The following is a 22,023-nucleotide window of genomic DNA, read 5'->3' on the forward strand; positions in this document are numbered from 1 at the left end:
ATTCTCTACACTGGCTCCCTGTAGCGGCTCGCATCCAATTTAAAACCCTGGTACTAGGATACAGGGGAATGAAAGGAACAGCCCCCTCCTACCCCCAGACCATGGTGAAACCCTACACCCCCTCCCGACCGCTACACTCTGCTACCTCAGGGCAACTGTTTGCCCCGTCACTCCGAGGCCCCTGTGGTTGATCGACACGGTCATGGCTCTTCTCTGTCCTGGCCCCGCAGTGGTGGAACGAACCGCCCACTGATCAGGACAGAAGAGTTGCTGCCCACCTTTAACCTCAGGCTCAAAACTCACTTCTTCAAGAACTACTACCAGGATCCTCCCTCTTAAGCAACTATTGTATTTTTAGTTTGCTATTCTTCACTTTGCCTTCAGCACTAGATTATGCTCTTAGTCACTTGTTTTAGAAAGGAGATGCACTTCTGGAAAGTAGTAGCACACTGATGTTTCCTACATTGAATGTAATTATTGTTAGTCGCTTTGGATCAAATCGTCTGCTAAATGACTGTAATGTGATGTAATGTCCTGCATTCTTGTTCTGCCCCAGTGTTCACGCCATCGAGCGCAGAGCCCTCCCAGAGTTCTTCAATGGCAAGAACAAGTCCAAGACCCCCGAGATGTGAGTTTACACATGGATTATGCTGTTGTGTCAAAAAGTAGAAAAATTGTTTGCGCTCTTTTCAACTTTTCCAAAAATATTATTTTCTCAGGTGATTGAGCCAAAAGCATATAAGATAAAAATGGAAGGTGCTTGCTCACTGACATGAGACAAACGGAATGTCCACTACACCGAGTTTAAGAATACAAAAATATATTCTCAATGGGCCTCATTCACCAATATCTTTCAATATCTTAAGTTCTGTTCTTAAATTTCTTCCTGAGAACGTTTCTAAAGAAAGCTCCCGTCTGATTCACAACGTGTTCGTAAACCGCTGGATGAGTTCACACCTGCCTTCTCTTAATGGTGAATACGATGGTTTCTCAAGTTCAAACCCGAATTATCATAGGTAAACTCCCCGCTGGCCCCATATAAGGACATGCAACTACAGGGTCGTGTGCAGATGTCACATGAATACCGGACATTCGCGCTCTTGAATCGCCAGCTTTTCGATAGCATAATGGTTTAGGTGGGGTTGTGTCAGGTGGGTTGGCAAGTCAGAGGACTGCAGGTAGAATCCAGCGTGGTCAATCATTGTAATTTAGCCAAGTAAGCTTCCTACTATGAGGAATTAGCCTTGGTGCATAAACATAGCGAGACAGAACAGCGCATCGGGGATATTATTGGAAAGACAGCACTCTCGCTTTGTAAAATAATGAAAACCATTATTATAAGATATTATAAATGATACAAATATTATAGTATTGCAATCCTGTAATGTTATTCAACTGTAGATTTGAAGTAAACACAATCACAAATCATTTTGAATGAACATGTCTTTCACACGAATATGTCCGTAGCCTACTTATTGCTCTTCCGTGTTCGTAGATTCTGTTCTTAGTTCCCACAAGTGAGAACATTGGTGAATGCCAGAATCTTCTTGGAAACGGTGTACATTTAGTTTAAGAAGAAATGCTTCCTAGGAAATTCTTAACTTCGTTTGTAAATGAGGCCCAATCTTTTCAAAACATGGTGCTGTACAAAAAATGAGTGCTACCAAAAAAGTGTGGAGTGAAAAAGGGAGAAAAATGTTTTGGTAAGGTTACTACCTTCATCAGTCTGCCCTAAAGGCGTGGCACACACCTGGACCCCTATTTACCAGGGCAGGGCTACCAAAGGTACAAGAATACAATGGTGAAAAAGTAAGAATGCAGTTACAATATTACAGGGCATAACAATAATAGATCATCTCACAGAGTTCAACGTTCAAGTCTCAATGGACTAAATGCAGAAAATGAATGAGGTACAGTACAGCAGTATATGAATGCACTTACAACATACACTCACAATATTTCATTATCCTTAGTAATCATTATTTCAAAAGAGGCCGACTCCAGGCTCAGTGACTATCACATTGATTCATAACAACTCCTAGTTTTAGAGTTATCATTAAGGCCTGCATGGTGAAGAGTGTTGAGATAGAATATCCACCCAGACTGTAGCAGACGCTCCATCTTCCCTCCCTTCGTGGTTCTGATCCTGGTCACACAGGAAGGGCCAGCGGAAACAGGGTGGTCGGCATCTTTAAAATGGCAAACAACAGAGGACTTTTCATCTCCTGTCCTGATCGCACTTCTGTGTTCAATAATCCTGGTTTTCACTTGTCTTGAAGATATTGAAGGCCACATGGGTAGCAAAGCAGATATATGACATTACTAGAGTTTCATGTGAGAAATGGTCTTATATCGTACTGTTTGCCAGTGGAATGGCTAGCAAAGGTACTAGTGGGCTTCCAGTACCTGAGTCCTTGCATGCGTCACAAGAACGACGGGGTAGAAGCCCCTGAGTGAAGCATCCAGAGGCTGGAGGGGGAGGGGGGGGGGGGGTGATGTGTCCGCTCTAACCAGGAAGTCCTTAGTGTGTCCGCTCTAACCAGGAAGTCCTTAGTGTTTCTGCTCTAACCAGGAAGTCCTTAGTGTGTCCGCTCTAACCAGGAAGTCCCTAGTGTGTCCGCTCTAACCAGGAAGTCCCTAGTGTTTCCACTCTAACCAGGAAGTCCCTAGTGTGTCCGCTCTAACCAGGAAGTCCTTAGTGTTTCCGCTCTAACCAGGAAGTCCTTAGTGCTTCCGCCTCAACCAGGAAGTCCCTAGGCTGCGTTCCGAATCGCCTACTACCCTACTATATAGTATGCCAAAACAGAATGTAGTATGTCCCAATACATAGTATGCCACATGCAGTATGGCAAAAATACCAGGATGACCTACTACATCCGGTGGTATTTTGCAGTATGCAAGCCAGCAGGCTTTTCTGGCTATTCTGACCCACAATCCTGTGCGCAGCGGAAATGTGCGTCACATGTGTGAGTCGTGACAGCTGTAGACGAATGTCGCGTTATGGACAGCGACGGATGTGGGCTAATTTCAAGGCGCAATGTTATGACAAGGTAGTATGTCCCAATTGGATGCCTACTGCTTGCAAAGTACGTACTTTCTAAGGGCAGCTGTTGTAGGTACTGGTAGTAAGAAGTAGAAGTATGCGATTCGGAACGCAGCCCTAGTGTTTCCGCTCTAACCAGGAAGTCCCTAGTGTTTCCGCTCTAACCAGGAAGTCCCTAGTGTTTCTGCTCTAACCAGGAAGTCCTTAGTGCTTCTGGGTCTGTAGTGACAAAACAGAGGGGGTTGAGCAAATAGTCTTTGACAGGATCTGAGTTCAGTGCATGCCGGTGCTTTTCAATGATCTCCCTGCTGTTGTGTAACATGCCATCACATGTTAAAGGTGTTTAAAGGTCATATAGACACAATTTTTGATGATTTCTAAAATTTCTAAAAAATAATACATCCACAGAGATTTCAGAAAGGTGCAGAATGAAAGTATTGCTTTTCCTCCAAAAAAATTATTGAGTCTGAATTCATTCATTTAAGAAATGTTGACGGGTTCGACAAGAACGTCCTGTTTACCTGTGTCTGGTTTGGCGCTCCTCCATCAAAGCTTGTGAGCCAGCAGCACTACAACGCTGGTATCTCATGCGAGGCAGGAGCCATTAGGAGTCCTTACACTATTAACTACTGGCGTAGTGTTAGTCCCCATCTCAGCCAGGTCTCACTTTCAGACTCTCTCCTTCCCCTCTCTCCATCCCTCTCTCTCTATCTCTCTCGCAATTTCTCTCCATCCCTCTCTCCATCTCTCTCTCCATCTCTCTCTCCGTCTCTCTCTCCTCCCCTCTCTCAATCTCTCTCTCCTCCCCTCTCTCTCCATCTCTCTCTCCATCTCTCTCCAAAGCCCCATTCCTTGATTCAACATGTCTTAGACTGCTTGCTAATTCTTTGGTTTCTTGCTGCTTTGATTATGGTCTAGGTTCTTGGTACAGTGGGCTTACTAAGGCCCTTAAAGACAAACTGCAGGTTTCACAAAATAAACTAGTCAGAGAGAGAGTAGAATATAATGTTTATTTGTCCTACAGCACAGATGTGGAGATGAAATGTTTCTCTGCGCTTAACCCACTAGTACTAGGTCTGACATCAAGGGATCATGTGGGGAGGCAACAGTTCCAGCAGCTGGGCTGGCTCCCCCTAGAGGCTAGGGCTGTCCAGCTCCAGCTCAGGGGGGTTCAGAATGTTTTGAACAACAGAACTCCAGCATACCTTGAAGGTCACTTTAAGAGGAGTAGTGATACCCATGCACACCACACCAGAGATAGTACTGCAGACCTGTACCTGCCCAGGTTTAAGACAAACATAGGCCAGCGTGCTTCCAAATATAGTGGAGCGGTGAACTGGAACAGGTACCTTTGCATGTTAAAAGCATAGGTAACCAGCATGGCTTCGGAAAAAAGTTAAAATCCTGGCTCATGGAAAAATTAGAATCATAGGAACTTTAACCTGTACCTTTCCCATGATTGTTGTTTGTTGTTGTCTGTTTTTATGCTTTGAATTTATGCCACTAATATTGCTGGATGCTGCCCAGCCATGTGCTCTACCCTGTCTATCTGTACTGTCATTACAGCAAGGTCCACAATGGAAATAAGTCGATGACTTTATTGTGTTAACCTTGACAATGTCTTTTTTAAGCTATTGATGTAAAAATCAAATGAGGTCTTTTAAAAATGCTTGTCAAATTAAACTAAACTAAACTAAACTCTCTCCATCTCTCTCTCCATCCCTCTCTCTCCATCTCTCTCCTCCCCTCTCTCTCTCTGTCTCTCTCTCCTCCCCTCTCTCCATCTCTCTCTCCTCCCCTCTCTCCTCCCCTCTCTCCATCCCTCTCTCTCCATCTCTCTCAATCTCTCTCTCTCAATCTCTCTCCATCCCTCTCTCAATCTCTCCATCTCTCTCCATCCCTCTCCCCGTCTCTCTGTCCTCCTCTCTCTCTCCGTCTCTCTCTCCTTCCCTCTCTCCATCTCTCTCTCAATCTCTCTCTACATCTCTCTCTCTCTCCATCTCTCTCTCCATCTCTCTGTCAATCTCTCTCCATCCCTCTCTCAATCTCTCTCCATCCCTCTCTCTCTCCATCTCTCTCTCTCTCTCTCCTCCCCTCTCTCTCCATCTCTCTCTCTGTCTCTCTCTTCTCTCCTCTCTCCCCACAGTTACCTGGCCTACAGGAACTTCATGATTGACACCTACAGGCTGAACCCTCAGGAGTACCTCACCTCCACCGCCTGCCGCAGGAACCTGGCCGGAGACGTGTGCGCCATCATGAGGTCAGGGGTCACGTGCACATTACCTGGGGGATCACGTGCACATTACCTGGGGGATCACGTGCACATGACACCTTAATGTATATACGGTCAGACTGCTCTAGACAAGTACAGTATGAAAGCACACGTCACACAGTATCCTGTCCTTTCCCATCCTCTGTTTAGAGAGTTTGATGTTTCAGCTTGTTTGATCCACTCTTCCATCCACTCTTCCATCCACTGTTCCATCCACTCTTCTATCCACTCTTCCATCCACTCTTCCATCCACTCTTCCATCCACTCTTCCATCCATGTGCTTTACTAACCTCTGTTCCTGACCTCCATTCCTCCCTCTCTCCTCCTCCTTCTCCTCCTCCTCCTCCTCCCCCACTCCTCCTCCTCCTCCTCCTCCTCCTCCAGGGTCCACGCCTTCCTGGAGCAGTGGGGGCTGATCAACTACCAGGTGGACTCAGAGAGCCGGCCCACCCCCATGGGCCCCCCGCCCACCTCACACTTCCATGTCCTGGCAGACACCCCGTCCAGCCTGGTGCCCCTTCAACCCAAGGCCTCCCAGGTACACACACACACACACACACGCAGACACACACACACACACACACACACACACACACACACACACACACACACAAACAAACACAGACATGCAGACACACACACACACACACGCAGACACACACACACACATACACACACAAACACAGACACACAGACACACACACACACGCACACAAACACAGACACAGACACACAGACACACACACATAAAACTCTCACATACACTCACACTGATGTTAGTTGTGTTGTTTGACCCTGTCCTGACCCTGACCCCCTCCAGACCCCGGCCGCCCAGCAGATGCTGACCTTCCCAGACAAGGTCAAGGAGAAGCCGGCTGACCTGCAGAACTTTGGCCTGAGGACAGACATGTACAGCAAGAAGACCGGTTCCGCCAAGGTATGTATCCAGACAGGGCGGGACTGAAGCGAGGGAGGGACATCCTCATCACCCCGCTGTTGTAGTAGGGAGCGGCGGCAGCGGTTAGCGTTGACATGTTAGCGGTTGACATGTTAGCGGTAGCGGTTAGCGGTTGACATGTTAGCGGTAGCGGTTGACGTGTTAGCGGTTGATGTGTGTGCGGTAGCGGTTAGCGGTTGACGTGTGTTTGGTAGCGGTTAGCGGTTGATGTTTTAGTAGTAGCGGTTAGCGGTTGACGTGTGTGCAGTAGCGGGTTAGCGGTTGACGTGTTAGCGGTAGCGGTTAGCGTTGACGTGTGTGTGGGCGCCCCGCTGTGTGCAGAGCAAGAGTGCGGCCAGCTCCATGCGGGAGTGGACGGAGCAGGAGACCCTGCTGCTGCTGGAGGGCCTGGAGATGTACAAGGATGACTGGAACAAGGTGTCGGAGCACGTGGGCTCGCGCACGCAGGACGAGTGCATCCTCCACTTCCTGCGGCTGCCCATCGAAGACCCGTACCTGGAGGACACCTCGTCGTCCCTGGGCCCACTGGCCTACCAGCCCGTGCCCTTCAGCCAGGCGGGCAACCCGGTCATGAGTACCGTGGCCTTCCTGGCATCGGTGGTGGACCCGCGGGTGGCCTCGGCCGCCGCCAAGTCTGCCCTGGGTGAGAGGCCGAACAGCCAACCAGATAACTAGCTAGAGGACTATCCTACCGGCTGCATGACTGAGTCACCTCCAGCCTCACCATAGGATGGAGGTCACACAACATCTGGCTTCGATCGTTCTTGACTTTGTACGCCGGAGAGTTTAGGTTCCTTACTGGTATCCTCAAGTGTTTTTCCCTCCATAAAAAGAGATTTGAATCTCAATGGGTCTAAACCTGATTAAATAAATGTTGATGAAATAAAGGAGCTCTCTCCCCTCCCTCTTTCTCTCTCTCTCTCTCAGAGGAGTTCTCCCGTATGAAGGAGGAGGTTCCGGCGGCGCTGGTGGAGGCCCACGTGCGGCGGGTGGAGGAGGCGGCGCGGGCCAGCGGCCGGCAGGACCCCCTCTACGGCCTGGAGGGCAGCGGCATCGCTGGGACCAGCCTGGAGGAAGGGGACAAGCCAGGTAGGCCAGGATTGGGGGGGGGGGACAAGCCAGGTAGGCCAGGATGGGGGGGGGGAGGGGACAAGCCAGGTAGGCCAGGATGGGGGGGGGAGGGGACAAGCTAGGTAGGCCAGGATGGGGGGGGGGGGGGGACGACAAGCCAGGTAGGCCAGGATGGGGGGGAGGAGAACTGGCCTGGTGGACATTCATTTGCTTTGGCAATATGAATGTATGTTTCCCGTGCCAATAAAGCCATTTGAATTGAATTGAAGTTGAGAGAGAGGGATGTGAAGGTGAGAGTTGTGGGTTTGGCTGCTGAGTTTTTTCTTCTCTTACTGTCTAGAAGAGAGTAGCGAGGAGAGCAAGAATGACAGCCAATCGAGCGATGACAAGAGGGAGACCAAGGTATGCTTTCTGCTTGCGTTGTCTGTGCTATGCTATACTATGCTATGCTATGCTATGCTATGCTATGCTATGCTATGCTATGCTATGCTATGCTATGCTATGCTATGCTATGCTATGCTATGCTATGCTGACTGGATGCTATGCTATGCTGGCTGGATGCTAAGTTATGCTGGTTGGATGCTCTCTGCTTGTGTGTAATTGTGATTGAACCCAGTGCTGTTTTTACTCCCGTCGGCAAACAGCAGGACAGCAAAGATGGAGCGATGGAGGAGGAGGAGAAGCAGGGGGAGAACGGAAAGAAGGAGGAAGAGAGAGGGAGAGAGGCGGAGGGAGAGAGGGAGGCTGAGAAAACCGACTCGGAGATGGGTACAGACGATCTTTGCTTTTCAATATGGCCGCACGGTATCTGACTGGGTACGCTGAAGGAAACGGCTCTGTCGCTCTCCATGACTTTCTGGCCGTTCCCCTCTCATCGCCAGGTGATGGAGAGAAGGAGAAGGAAGGGAAGGAGGGCTCGGAGGAGGGCCAGAGGGAGGGAGAGAGCGAAGGGGAGAGGAAGGCCAAGGTGGAGCGCGACGTGGGAGAGGGGAACCTGTCCACGGCTGCTGCCTCGGCCCTGGCTGCTGCTGCTGTTAAGGCAAAGGTACAAACCCCCCACACTGTTAAAGCTATAGTACAGTCCCCCTCTCACTATTAAACCTATGGTACAGTCCCCCCTCACTGTTAAAGCTATGGTACAGTCCCCCTCTCACTATTAAAGTTATGGTACAGTCCCCCCTCACTCTTAAAGCTATGGTATGGTCCCCCCTCACTCTTAAAGCTATGGTACGGTCCCCCCCTCACTGTTAAAGCTATGGTACAGTCCCCCTCTCACTATTAAAGCTATGGTACGGTCCCCCCTCACTGTTAAAGCTGTGGTACAGTCCCCCTCTCACTATTAAAGTTATGGTACAGTCCCCCCTCACTATTAAAGCTATGGTACGGTCCTCCCTCACTGTTAAAGCTATGATACAGTCCCCCTCTCACTATTAAAGTTATGGTACAGTCCCCCCTCACTCTTAAAGCTATGGTACTGTTGAGTAAAATAATTTACTATGTCTTAGGTAAATTTTCTAAATAAATCTTAGTTCAAAATGGTTCTAAGTTCAGAATAGTTCAATGTTCAAAATAAATTCTGAGTCCAAAAAGAAAACAAGTTGAGGCACGCAGAAGTCCAATGCGATGACTTTATTGCTTTTTCAGAAACAAAATAGCAGTAAAGCCGGTGCTTCCCGGGAAAGAGACACACCCTTGTCTTTGTGTTACCCCTTAAATAGTCTGCCACCATCCCCCCTCTTTCTTGACCACATCCCACTTGCCAAACCTCATCCCTACTTTGGGAAATTGGGAATTTAACAGGAAGAAATCGGGATATCTAAGCGGTCAGGGAGAGCAGACTATTCCAGCAGGCTTAGGCTGCTAGCCTCACCATCTATAAATCTTGACAGATCAGTTTCCTATGGCTACATCTAGTGGTCATATCTGATATTACTATTGAGCAGTTTATTATTGCCACATCTAGTGGTCCCCTCTGATATTACTATTGAGCAGTTTATTATTGCTACATCTTGGTGATGTGGCTGTCTAAAACAATCATACCATATGATGATTATGATTACAATATTATGAAATGATTAAAATGCAGGGGAGCTAAATCAAATTAAATCACAACAGTACGGTCCCCCCTCACTGTTAAAGCTATGGTACAGTCCCCCTCTCACTATTAATGTTATGGTACCGTCCCCCCTCACTCTTAAAGCTATGGTACGGTCCCCCCTCACTATCTCACACTGTACTGTACAGCAGCTACTGCTGCGCTAACATAATTTCACTTGTTAACCATTCTCTATCTTTCTTGTACCCCCCCTCTCTCTCTCTCTCCCTCCCTCTCTCTCTCTCTCTCTCCCTCCCTCCCCCTCTCTCCCTCTCTCCCTCCCTCCCCCCCCCCTCTCTTTCACTCCCTCCCTCCCTCCCCCTCTCTCCCTCTCTCTCTCTCCCTCCCTCCCTCCCTAGCACCTGGCGGCGGTGGAGGAGAGGAAGATCAAGTCCCTGGTGGCCCTGCTGGTGGAGACCCAGATGAAGAAGCTGGAGATCAAGCTGAGACACTTTGAGGAGCTGGAGACCATCATGGACCGCGAGAGGGAGGCTGTGAGTCACACAGGGGGGTTATGGGAGATGTAGTATTAAGAGTAGGGATGTAACAGTATGAACATTTCATATCACGATTATAGTGACCAAAATTACCACGGTTATCAGTCTTATCATGGTAATATACACTGACAATGTTGAAAAAGTACTGATTCTGATATACATTGAAATCATTATCATTAGTATTCTTTCTCAATCATTCACTCAATCACAAACACACACACGCAATTTCCCCATTGATAGTATGCCTCTCTTCTTTAAATAGAAAAATTAAAGTGAAGCTAAGCGCTATGCGTGACTAGCCTACAGCAGCAGAACGACAGTGTTTTACAGGAGCAGGTTACACTGAAAACCTCAGTTTACTGTTGACACAAGCTATTCACAAGTTAGACAGACATCCATTCCAAAGTTTTCACACTCAGTCCTCTAAGAAGGAAGAAGAATCTCAGCAGCTCTGCCTTCCACTGTACACGCAACACCACAACACATCCACAACACATCCACGCAGACGTGGGACAGTATTTACCCTGGTTCCAAAGCCTGCTAATCAAACAATATTCATCATAATTCATTCTGAAATGGTAATACTAACCATCAGAAATGTTTACCACGGCTTACAGGAAACCGGTAACCGTTTCATCCCTAATTAGTAGCATGTAGTAGCTAAGGAAAGACTGGTTGTCCTGCTAAACATATTCAGTGTGCAACCTGTGTGTGTGTGTGTCTGTGTGTGTGTGCATGTGTCTGTGTGCGTGTGTGTGTGCGTGTGTGTGTGCAGCTGGAGTACCAGAGGCAGCAGCTGCTGGCTGACCGTCAGTCGTTCCACATGGAGCAGCTGAAGTACGCGGAGATGAGGGCGCGCCAGCAGCACTTCCAGCAGATCCAACACCAGCAGCACAGCCAGCCTGGAGGCCCCCATCCTGCCCAGGCCTCTGCTGCCCCCGCGCCCCCGGGCCTGGCCCCCAACCAGCCGGCTCCCAGCACCCCCGCGCCTCCGCCAGCCCCCAGCCCTGCTCCCTCTGCCTCCTCCTCCCAGCCTGCCGAACCCCAGCCCCCCCCTGGACCGCCTGGCCAGGCCCCCGTCGCCCACCCCAGCGCCACGCCCTCGCCAGCGCTGCACGGTCAGTCAGTCCTCCGCTCACTGGTCAGGCTACAGGGGAACTAGTCAGTCCTCTGCTCACTGGTCAGGCTACTGGGGAACTAGTCAGTCCTCCGCTCACTGGTCAGGCTACAGGGGAACTTTGGAAATCAGCGCATGCCAAGTACTAACTTCACTGTACTGTTGAATGCTTGTGCAGCGTCTGGTTTGTGTTTCATCTCTTCTTTCATCTTTTCTCCAACCCAGAGCCTAGTGCCCCTCTGCCGGGTGAGACACTCCACTCCTCCACCCCTGCCCCCACTCCGCAGTGAACAGGAAGAAGAAGAGGAGAGAGAGAGGGGGGGGGTGGGGGGGTGGATGGATGGACGAATGGATGGATGAATGGATGGATGAATGGATGGATGGATGTACGAATGGATGGATGGATTGAGGAAAGACAGGGAGAAAGGTTCCTGGTAAACTGAATGACATTGACCACTTTGTACTTATGAAACCTGCCTGTACTATTATCTGAAATGAAGAAGTTAAAAACCGAGTGGATGCTGTACAACAAACATTGATAAATGTTCAACGTATTGACCGGACAATTGACAAAAGGAAGGAAGGAAGAAAGAAAACAAAACATTTCATTCTTTATTTGTTGGAAAATAATCCCTTCAAATTTACTCATAACAAGAACATGCCAATGAAGAACTGAATCGATTTTCTAAGAAATGTTCCCTGGACATGAGGCACGTCCAGTTACCCAGGGTTACCCAGAGGACAGGGACGTCTACAGTCCAAGGACATGAGGACAGAAGTGAAGGACTCATCTTGTCTAGTGTAGTCTTTTGACCAGTGGTGCTCTCATTTTCTGTTTACAACTGCTTTAGACGCCCATGTCCCCAGAAGGCCCTGAGGTCCCAGGGAGATCCCCCTTGTAGAGTTTGTAAAAGGAGAAAAAAAAGCACTTTGAAGTTATGTTTCCCCCGGTCGTGTTTGGCGATATGAAGCATTAACTCAATTGATCTGAAGCACTTAACCATTCATGTTTGTCTTAAATGCTACAAATTGTCATACTTTTCATGCTTTCTTAACGTGAAACTTTCAATCGTAAAATGTCGGTATCCCCTGATTTCATTTGATTGTCTTCATGTATATGCCACACTTCATGTGTGGGGTTGGTTTGTAGTCAGATGTGTCCAAACAATAAGCTGAACCCATTTGATATTTTGAAAAAGGTCAAGCGTTTAAAAAACGCCACCCTTTGCTGTAACTCTGTCGTTTGAGCTTGTGAGACTATGTACTGTAAACTGGATCTCCTGTTACAATGATGTTTAAATGGTATTCCATTCACTAAAGATTGAACAGCTGACATTCTCCAATGACTGAATGAGAGCATAGAAAACCACTTGAAAGTATTGACTCCCAGTATCCCCTGTGACCTGTCAGCCTAGGTCACTGTTATAGAAGGGCAGGTGATATTTTACAGAAGGGCATGTTCAGATTTGATACCAATCCTTCAAGGAGCTCCATTTTTACACCTGAAGCACTTGTGACAGTTCAAACCAGCTGTTCAATCTTGCTGTTACTGCAATATAACAAGATTATATGCCTATGTTTCCTGTCAGCCGGCCATCATGTAGGCTAGTGAGTGTCACACTTGTGAAGATTGTACTCATACTCTAAAAATGACTGACATCAGGAGGAGGTCTGGAGGAATTCAATTGCCATTTCATTGATTATAGAACTTATTTTAGATACGCCAACATTTTTTATAATCATGTTGATCCCAACTTTTTTCTAGTTTTTTTGTGGGGTGGGGGTGGGGGTAGATGCTTGGGAAATTGTATGATTTTGTTTAAGTATTTCTTAAAACGGTTCCAACTCACATGAACCGGTTACCTGAAGGAAATGGCTTAAAACTTAAAACAAAAAAAAACAAGTAAAAGATAAGGGACCTACTTCAACTGGCAGAGGACAGTTCTGTCCTTCGTATCTTTAACAATATCCTCACTATGTATCCTATTTGTTTTTATATCATTTTGACTGACAGGTGTCCATCTTGTTTCTGTTATAGTATGTCTTCAGCATTCTCTCTGTATGCTAGTATTACCTCTCTAGCCTCTATCCCCTCCTCTAATTGACTCTCGATAGGTCGCCATAAGCTGTCAATCAGTGTGAGGTTTGAGTCGTGACTGTGCGCATCTGTGTGTGTGTGAATGCATGCCAAGAAATATGTAGCCCCAACATCCTTCAGTTTATATCTGCCCTGTGATGCCATGTTTTATGATTTGTAACAATGATGAATTGTAATAGCTATTGTTCTCATACATAATCACACACACACACACACACACACACACACATCACACCACATAGATACACACCAATGGTGTCATGAGCTATAATCAGATGATGAAACGTGTCCAGCCAGTATTAGAATCCTCACTACAGTTGTGACTATGAATGGACTGCGTTGGTCTCTGTTATTCTTACGTTGTGTGGATGTTGTGATATGAAACAAGTGTCCAGTTTTGTTCCTGTTTGTTTCTCATCATTGCTGGAGATGATTGCATTGATTATACAGTAGAAATAAACCTGTCCTCAGTAAAACCATCACATAATTAGTGTCAACAGTTTGTATTGAATGACAAAGTGATGTTATGGTTTTACTAACAAAAAAATTGGATAACAAATACATGACAATGAGAACATGAGGTGACAAGTGCTTCTTTTCATGTCCCCAAGCACCAGCAGAGGGCAGTGCATCTGCCTCCACGCAGGAATCCCACTATGCATTCAACCTCCACCTCCACAGATAAACCAATTATTTTCCAGTGTGAACAGTACCAGACATGCTACAGATACAAGAGCAGAACTAGGCGGTTGGCATGTGGAAAACCCAGACCTTACCATACAAAGACTACAGTACCTCAGTTACCTGCCTCACCATATAAGGAAAGCACTGCTGAACTGACGCACAGTGCTGCTGCCTTCACTGGAGACACGCCCATCTTTCCTGCCCCACTGCTGCAATATTATCTATACAAGGGGCAGTTTGTGGATACAGAAGTGAGATGCTAAAGTTGTAGGCACAGAATGCTATTAACATGACATTAAGCCCCACTGAGTCAGCTGACCAGGGAATAAAGTCAAATCCAGCTCTGGCAGAATATCCAGATGTCCTCCTTTGCAATGACAGAGCTACTGCCATGAAATGACAATCAAATTAATACATTTTACTACCTGGAAGTCGTGTGTCTTAAGCACTTGTATTGTGTACAACTGAGGTACAGTACTCAATTATATTCACTCCAAATATGGCAAACGGGTTGTAAAATCAATGGCTCAACCTGCTATAAAAAAGATAGTAACAAATACTTATTTTCAGAAACTGGGATTTTTATTCAATACCGTTTGATACAATATAATGAGCACAGCATCTACCATTTCATGATTGGTTGGCCAGGTAAAATCTACATTACAGTTGGGTCTTTTGGCCAATGAACATGCATCTCCTCAGTATAAAAACACAGCTATTGGGCGACGAGGTGGACAGGAGGGGTGGAATGGGAGGAAGGGAATGCATGTAGAGATAAAGGGAATGTTATTGCCGATTCTGTCCACAGGGCTGGCATGACGGCATGCACTACTGTGGTGGGATGATGTTCACATGGGAAATCAACACGGCTCTTCAACTCAGACACAGAAAAGGCACTTCTGAAATAAAATAAAGATGACAAAACAAGGAAAAACAGGAGGACCCCGACATGGAGGTGGGGATGACAGGGTGCAAGACAGACATATATTATAGAAAAAAACATTTTCAGGAATTAAATTTAGCTGGTTGTGTTCTCTTGAAATCTTCAACCACTCATCACCATCCGGACGAGTTCTGGGAGGAAGAGGAGACAGGGAGAGGAGAGAGAGAAAGTGAAAAACAATGTTAGCCCCTGGCTTGGACTGTGTCTGAGGAAAACCTGGGGAACAAACTCCACCTCCAGCATCTGTTACTACTTCCTCCCAGCTGTTATAACCTCCTCCCAGCTGTTACTACCTCCTCACAGCTGTTATGACCTCCTCACAGCTGTTATGACCTCCTCACAGCTGTTATGACCTTCTCACAGCTGTTACTACCTCCTCACAGCTGTTACTACCTCCTCACAGCTGTTACTACCTCCTCACAGCTGTTATGACCTCCTCACAGCTGTTACGACCTCCTCACAGCTGTTACGACCTCTTCACAGCTGTTACGACCTCATGCTCTCATCTCCCTGCAGCATATCTATGTACAGTCACTAGGCCTCCAGTGTTCTTGAGGAGGGTCTTTAATCACCCAAAAAGGCAGGAGTTCACTATGCCTCCAGTGTTCTTGAGGGTCTTTCTGGCAAGCCCTCCTCTGCTCTGCTGGAGCTGATGCTGCAGCCTCGTCCCAGAGAGACTCCTGAGCCTGCCCCAGAGAGACTCCTGAGCCTGCCCCAGAGAGACTCCTGAGCCTGCCCCAGAGAGACTCCTGAGCCTGCCCCAGAGAGACTCCTGAGCCTGCCCCAGAGAGACTCCTGAGTCTGCCCCAGAGAGACTCCTGAGCCTGCCCCAGAGAGACTCCTGAGCCTGCCCCAGAGAGACTCCTGAGCCTGCCCCAGAGAGACTCCTGAGCCTGCCCCAGAGAGACTCCTGAGCCTGCCCCAGAGAGACTCCTGAGCCTGCCCCAGAGAGACTCCTGAGCCTGCCCCAGAGAGACTCCTGAGTCTGCCCCAGAGAGACTCCTGAGTCTGCCCCAGAGAGACTCCTGAGTCTGCCCCAGAGAGACTCCAGGTACCAGTCAGTCAGAAGAAAGGATCTGCATTAAAAGGGGGGGGGTCAGCAGTCAGCATTAATGAGCTAGGAATGAGAAGGGGGGGGGGGGGGGGTCTATGGAGGGATGAGAAGAAGTAAAGCTCTCTCTCCTAGCCAGCCACAACAGCCAAGGATTCGTCCAGGCCTCGGCACCTGGAATGTGTTGGGGTTAGCATTAGCAACCCTCCTCCTTATTTGGGCTCGTCTACAAGGAAGAAAAGAGGACAAACGGAGGGAGGGAGGGAGGGAGGGGGCTGGGATCTGGAAAGACAGGAGAAAACAAACTGAAGGTCTAGCGCAGCGTCTACAGAACCAGCAGCTTCCACAGGGACAGAAGGTGGGCGGAACAGAAACACCCAGGCAGGGGAACGGAGGTCCTCACTGCAGCGCTGCGTTTGAGGGGACGGCAGCTGAACTCAGTCAAGTTGCCAAGAGGCCGCGAATATGGCCGCTTTGATTTGCGCTCCTCAACTTGCACTGAGCTTTTTAAATTATTACTATATAACCTTGTTAATTATTATTGTTGTTTCTGCAAGACTGAGGTGCCAGAACCCAAACATTTTACTCCCTTATACTTGTATGAAGGACATAACCATAAACAATCTTTACATTAACCAGAAAATGGGCCTCAGCCTTCTCTGCTGAGTTGAACAGTCATCCCACTACCCTTCTAGCTCCTACCCTACAACCACTGTTCTTGTCCAATCAGGGTGTCTATGAGGTCAGGGGAGCCACCTAGACAGCTGACGCATGCAGAGACGCTACATGCAGCTACAGCCAGGGAACAGGGAACGGAGGGAACAGGGGATGGAGGAATAGAGGGATCTGAGGGATGGAGGGATCGGAGGGATGGAGGGAACAGGGGATGGAGGGATCTGAGGGATGGAGGGAACTGAGGGATGGAGGGATCTGAGGGATGGAGGGATCTGACGAATGGAGGGATCTAAGGGATGGAGGGAACAGGGGATGGAGGGATCTGAGGGATGGAGGGAACAGGGGATGGAGGGATCTGAGGGATGGAGGGAACAGGGGATGGAGGGAACAGGGGATGGAGGGATCTGAGGGATGGAGGGATCTGAGGGATGGCGGGATCTGAGGGATGGAGGGATCTGCAGGAGAGAAAGTTAGAGTACTAGAGTCAAAGCACGTCACCATGGGAACCCTGCAGGCTCTGTCAACTCCACCACTGCACAGAGACGCTCCAGCGCGTGTGTGCTAACGTCTGCTGGTCTGATGTACTCTGGTTGAAATGCAACGCTAACGTCTGCTGGTCTGATGTACTCTGGTTGAAAGGCAACGCTAACGTCTGCTGGTCTGATGTACTCTGGTTGAAATGCAACGCTAACGTCTGCTGGTCTGATGTACTCTGGTTGAAATGCAACGCTAACGTCTACTGGTCTTAATGTCCTCTGGTTGAAATGCCAATCTCAGCAGATGAATGTGTCTGTTGGCGATAACTGTCTTTTCTATGTACTGCCAGACCAGGTAGGAGCATGGTGTGGAGTGGTGGGTTTTAGAGTGGGTTCCCCTGTCCTCCCCCCAGAACCCTCCCAGGTGGGGGGTCCTTGCTGAGGGCAGGTGGAGACAGTTGGGGGGGGGGGGGGGTCTGCTCATACCCTCTGCTCATACCCTCTGCTCAACCGGACATGATGTGGCGGACAAAGGCTGTGGGACAGGAACAGGGAGTCAGTGAGGACAAAGCACAAGGAAACGCTGACTCACCAACACACACAGAGAGAACAACACTTAACATCAGCGGGACACCATATGCTGTAATAATACTGTAATAACACTGGGATTTTGAGGTTGCGTAGCGTACCCCGTTCACATTGTGTTTTTTTTCACTGAAGATGACTTTTTCCCTCAATGGCATTTCTACTGATCGGGGGAAATAGTCATTGACAGAAAGTGGTTTCAGAGGGTGCACCTCATCCTCATCCTAATGCTGTGTTCAACCGGGTGCAAATGTTTCCGGCCGCGCGGCGGGTTTACATAGAAAGTCAATACAATTTGCGCGAACTGGGCAGCAGGCGGCACGGACGGTGCAAATCAGGCGAACCCGGCGGCAAGGATTCGCTGCGCGGCGACATTCGCAAAAGATCAATTTTTTGAACTTTCTGCGGCGGATTCGCGCAGCAAGGGATCTTGCGGCGAGATTGGGGGGAACTGGGCGGCGCAAATTTTCTCGCCGCGCCCGGTGTGAACACAGCATTATCCTCATCCTCAGCCCGCCTGCACACACACAGTGCTGCAGCCATATTACCTTCATAGTTGATACAGCCGTTGGCGTCTTCGTGTCCCGCTAAAAGAGTCTCCACCTCCTCCTCTGTCATCTTCTCTCCTGCAAATACCACATAATATACATAAAACACAATATACCACTAAACTATAACATAATACCACACAATATATAACAAAAACAATAACATAATTAAACTATGAATGAACTATCAAGAACAGTGTCCTATTCTTTTTGCATGGTCATCAAAAAAAATGCACACGCTTAGCCAACGCACACATGATAAGTTGGCGTACATTCCTGAATGGTCCCATTGATTAACACATGGTCAGTATGCAAAACGAAAGGTAGCATGGATAAGGCAGTGTGCTTAGTACACAGTGATAACTGAAGAGCAGACCTCAGAGACCTTTGCTCCCAGATAAGGAGCTCTTACTAGGCTACATTATCTGGAAAGTGGAATTCACACTTCGCTGACAAGCAGTTAAGTTGAGGAAGAGTAACACCAGAACAGTCCCAGGGGCAGGTCTGGTGAACAGCTACATTGTGAAGCAACCCAAGCGTTGGTCAGCTGTATCTGAGGTTCCTTACCCAGCGTGGTGAGGACATGGCGCAGCTCTGCGCCCATCACTGTGCCGTTGCCCTCCTTGTCGAAGACGCGCAGACCCTCCACAAAGTCCTCGAAGGAGCCCTGGTCCTTGTTCTTGGCGATGGCCTGGAGCATGGGCAGGAACTGCTCAAAGTCCAGCATCTTATGGTTCATCTCTGGAGAGAGACGAGAGCAGGAGAAACATAATCCATGGGAATACTTGTGGAGTCTGGTCCAGTCATCTTGGGGAGATTAAATCATTCTTCATCTGAGGTGGTGCTGACAGAGGGAGGTCAGATAACAGGTGACAGAGGAAGGGCAGATAAACTAAGCATCTCAGGTGGTGCTGACAGAGGGAGGTCAGATAAACTAAGCATGTGTTCGTGGACATTCTACAGATCTGAAGAAATGCATGTCTTTGCGCTTCAAGATTAGTTAAGCTTTATCAGGGCATGTTGATATCCAAATATCAACCCCATTCGTCTGCTGCTCTCAGTGGAATTAGCATGTGCAAGGACAGGACAGGGCTTGTTTGGGGAGTGGACCAACACCATGCTCCTGGGTTTCTAACTGATTAGGGAAAGGCTTCCTGGCAATACTGAAGAGAACCAAGAGTTCAAACCCGCCCATTAGGGAACATGTATACATTTTTTAGCTAAATATTATGTCAGCGCTTAGAGATTTGTCTCTCAATCTGTCTTTGTCTCACAAAAACTCAACACCCTGGACAGATATTAACTTTTTGGTTGCTCCATCATAGTCATAATAACAGTTAAGGTAGAGAAATCCCACGCGTTGCTTGACACCTCCCAGCTGACTGATGATAAACAGGCATATCCCATCAGCATCCAGGCATGAGAGCCTACTGGTTTGATTGAGCCAGCAGGACAGAGGGGACATTCCTCCAGGATGGGTCAGTGGGACTGACCTTCTGACTTGGGGTTCCCCAGGACCTTGAGCACCTCAGCGTTGACGGGGTTCTGCCCCAGGGCCCTCATGACGTCACCACACTGGCTGTAGCTGATCTTCCCATCACCCGTCCTGTCAAACAGCAGGAAGGCTTCCTTGAACTCTGTGACAGGGAGAAGGACAGAATCTTAACATGAGCATAATGGAGCATTAATTTACATGAATGTCATGTGAGATTGTGCCTGTGCACAAAAGTTATTAAAAAGAAGAAAAGGCAAACTCAGAAATCGCCATAAAACATACATGACTGTCCAGGTTTCACTGCTAGACATATGTTATTATTGTCTTTTTTGAGGGGAGTGATGGTGGGTTCTCACTGTTATGGTAGTTAGTTTGTGATGTTTGTCCAGTACACACAAACACGAAAATGACTTCTAATTGAATGCTATCTAACATGAAGGTCATTTCCCCTGGGCCATTGTTTGGGCTCTTGCCTCCCATAGCTGGAATGCTACGCATCCAGAGACGGCCGGTTTGAAATGACAGCAAGCCTCTCATTTACCCATATAAGGCATTGATTGAGAACACGAGCTGAGGCAATGCAATCTGTCCTGGCTTCAAACGACCGTAATATATTCAAACGCGCAGCATCTCCTAGAAAGCCAGCGGAGAATGGAAGACTAACAATAAATTGTCACATTTCCTTACTACTTCGCTAACTTGCGGGACGCAACATTTTAGCAGTCGTGTAGGTAGGCCATAGTAGCAAGCTTTGTGCCGGACACGCCTTCAGAGTGCAGCATAAATGTAGTCATTTCCTTTTACATAAATGTGCACCACAACTTCACATCCAACAACGAAACGTAGCGCGGTAATTCCGTCTTTATTATTTCACGAATTCCATTAACGCTAATTGTTAAGGGTGGTTTGCAGCGATCACAACCCAAGAATGTACAACTATGATGTAGCTAAATTCCATGGTAAACTCCAGTGCTAACAGTTTAAAACAATCGTTCTACCTAACAAAATGTAGCTAGCCAATGTAACCTATATGCTAACATAACGTCAATAATCTGGTAACTGAGTATTTTTTATTGTTCGCACCTGAAAACAAAACACTTGCTCATGCTAGCTGCATCAACCAGTTACCTGCAAAGCCTCCGAACAAAACCAAGTAAAGAAGCAAGCATCATGTTGACTTTCTACACCAATTTATTTAACAACCATGGCTTTGGCACTCAGTTAACTTCTATGAGTACTACAATGACCGAAACCCGTGTCACTTGTGTCACTAACAAGTCATGCATGGTTATTTAAGGTTGTCACACACAAAACCTGTTCCATCACAAGCAACCTACCTGAAGCCTTCGAATTTACACCAGCAACACCGGTACCAAAGAGTTACAGTACCTCACAATATCACAAACAGGACATGAGAAAGAGAGGAGATATTCGACAATATAGGCTCAAGCTAGCACTAGTAATGTCATACTATCTGACTGTAGTTTAGCTAATAGATAGATAGATAGATAGATAGATAGATAGATAGATAGATAGATAGATAGATAGATAGATAGAACAACCAATCTCCACCAGTTAATTGTTAGCTAATTTAACCACAGTCTTACCGATGATTTGGTCCTCTGAGAAGTCAGACTGGTCAAGAAAGAGAATAGAAACAAAACAGAAATACAATGATTAATGGGATTAAAATGTAGCTAGCTTGGCTAACGTTAGCTAGCACTAGATATAATGCGTTTGCTAGTCATCTTAGCTAGCTGCTAAGAAGCTAGTGCTAGCTAGTACGGTAGCTAGGAATCAAGTGCAGTCTTCTTAAATCTTAAATTTACATGGTTCACATAAAATCATAACCTGAAGCCGACACTCGTTTACAATGCTTCCATAAGTACATATATAATGTTATAAATCGTGACAAAGCATAGGAATTTACCATGTCTGTTTCTAGGACGATCCGCGGGCGGAGGTCTGTGAAATAGTACGACTTGAAGCGAACGTTAAAAGAGGCACAGCCCTCGTGACGTAATTCTTTGCTGATCCAATGCACTGCACTGGCCAATCACAACTCACAGGCGTTGGCAAATACCGTACATTTCAAAGTTATACGCATGTTAATTTGACACGCGAAAAGTTATGTTGTAGGCCTAATATCGATATGAAATTAGAAATACATTAAATCGTAATATAGTATGATGATGATACATGGATTCTGTGATGGAATTAATAATGTACATGCTGTTAAGTCAAATTAAGATCATATAGGCCGTTCTGACGAGACAGATCGTGGTCGCCACCCTGTGGAATGAGTAGTAGGGGCCAGGCAGCTGCCGGTGTTATGCCGTTTTCTGCGACACACCGTATTTTGTGTTGCGCTGTTCCACATTTTCTGCAGGTTAAACGTAGACTACGCAAATGGCG

At 47.4% G+C, this 22,023-nt stretch overlaps 2 protein-coding genes across 2 annotated transcripts in view; one reads left to right on the top strand and one right to left on the bottom strand.

The window, feature by feature from the left end:
* Positions 1 to 11,702, top strand: part of smarcc2 (SWI/SNF related BAF chromatin remodeling complex subunit C2) — a gene marked incomplete at its 5' end in the record, with an annotated part of 19,291 nt that extends 7,589 nt beyond the window's left edge. The window contains 12 exons of the mRNA XM_084445950.1: positions 557 to 628; positions 5,190 to 5,303; positions 5,700 to 5,853; positions 6,136 to 6,252; positions 6,595 to 6,916; positions 7,201 to 7,362; positions 7,685 to 7,746; positions 7,992 to 8,112; positions 8,226 to 8,389; positions 9,799 to 9,933; positions 10,712 to 11,054; positions 11,279 to 11,702. Of these exons, the coding sequence (XP_084302076.1) occupies positions 557 to 628; positions 5,190 to 5,303; positions 5,700 to 5,853; positions 6,136 to 6,252; positions 6,595 to 6,916; positions 7,201 to 7,362; positions 7,685 to 7,746; positions 7,992 to 8,112; positions 8,226 to 8,389; positions 9,799 to 9,933; positions 10,712 to 11,054; positions 11,279 to 11,343 (1,831 nt within the window). The 3' untranslated portion in view covers positions 11,344 to 11,702. The remainder of the gene's footprint in view (positions 1 to 556; positions 629 to 5,189; positions 5,304 to 5,699; positions 5,854 to 6,135; positions 6,253 to 6,594; positions 6,917 to 7,200; positions 7,363 to 7,684; positions 7,747 to 7,991; positions 8,113 to 8,225; positions 8,390 to 9,798; positions 9,934 to 10,711; positions 11,055 to 11,278) is intronic.
* Positions 11,703 to 14,412: 2,710 nt separating this feature from the next.
* myl6 (myosin, light chain 6, alkali, smooth muscle and non-muscle) lies at positions 14,413 to 21,589 on the bottom strand. The gene is made up of 6 exons (XM_084446327.1): positions 21,539 to 21,589; positions 21,216 to 21,243; positions 19,607 to 19,750; positions 18,681 to 18,854; positions 18,114 to 18,191; positions 14,413 to 14,909 (listed from the first exon to the last, which is right to left on the bottom strand). Exons 1-6 carry the CDS (start codon positions 21,539 to 21,541, stop codon positions 14,881 to 14,883), a joined length of 456 nt encoding a protein of 151 aa, XP_084302453.1. The 5' UTR covers positions 21,542 to 21,589; the 3' UTR covers positions 14,413 to 14,880.
* Positions 21,590 to 22,023: the final 434 nt, after the last annotated feature.

This window comes from Borostomias antarcticus (assembly GCF_949987555.1).
Source record: "Borostomias antarcticus genome assembly, chromosome: 11".
Taxonomy (NCBI): Eukaryota; Metazoa; Chordata; class Actinopteri; order Stomiiformes; family Stomiidae; genus Borostomias; species Borostomias antarcticus.

What these genes read in the sequence shown, in the direction of transcription:
- myl6 (XM_084446327.1), bottom strand. An exon ending in CTCAGAGGACCAAATCATCG is followed by an intron (nt 19,751 to 21,215) that starts GTAAGACTGTGG and finishes TCCCTGTCACAG; the next exon opens with AGTTCAAGGAAGCCTTCCTG. An exon ending in CGGCTGTATCAACTATGAAG is followed by an intron (nt 14,910 to 18,113) that starts GTAATATGGCTG and finishes TCTTCCTCCCAG; the next exon opens with AACTCGTCCGGATGGTGATG.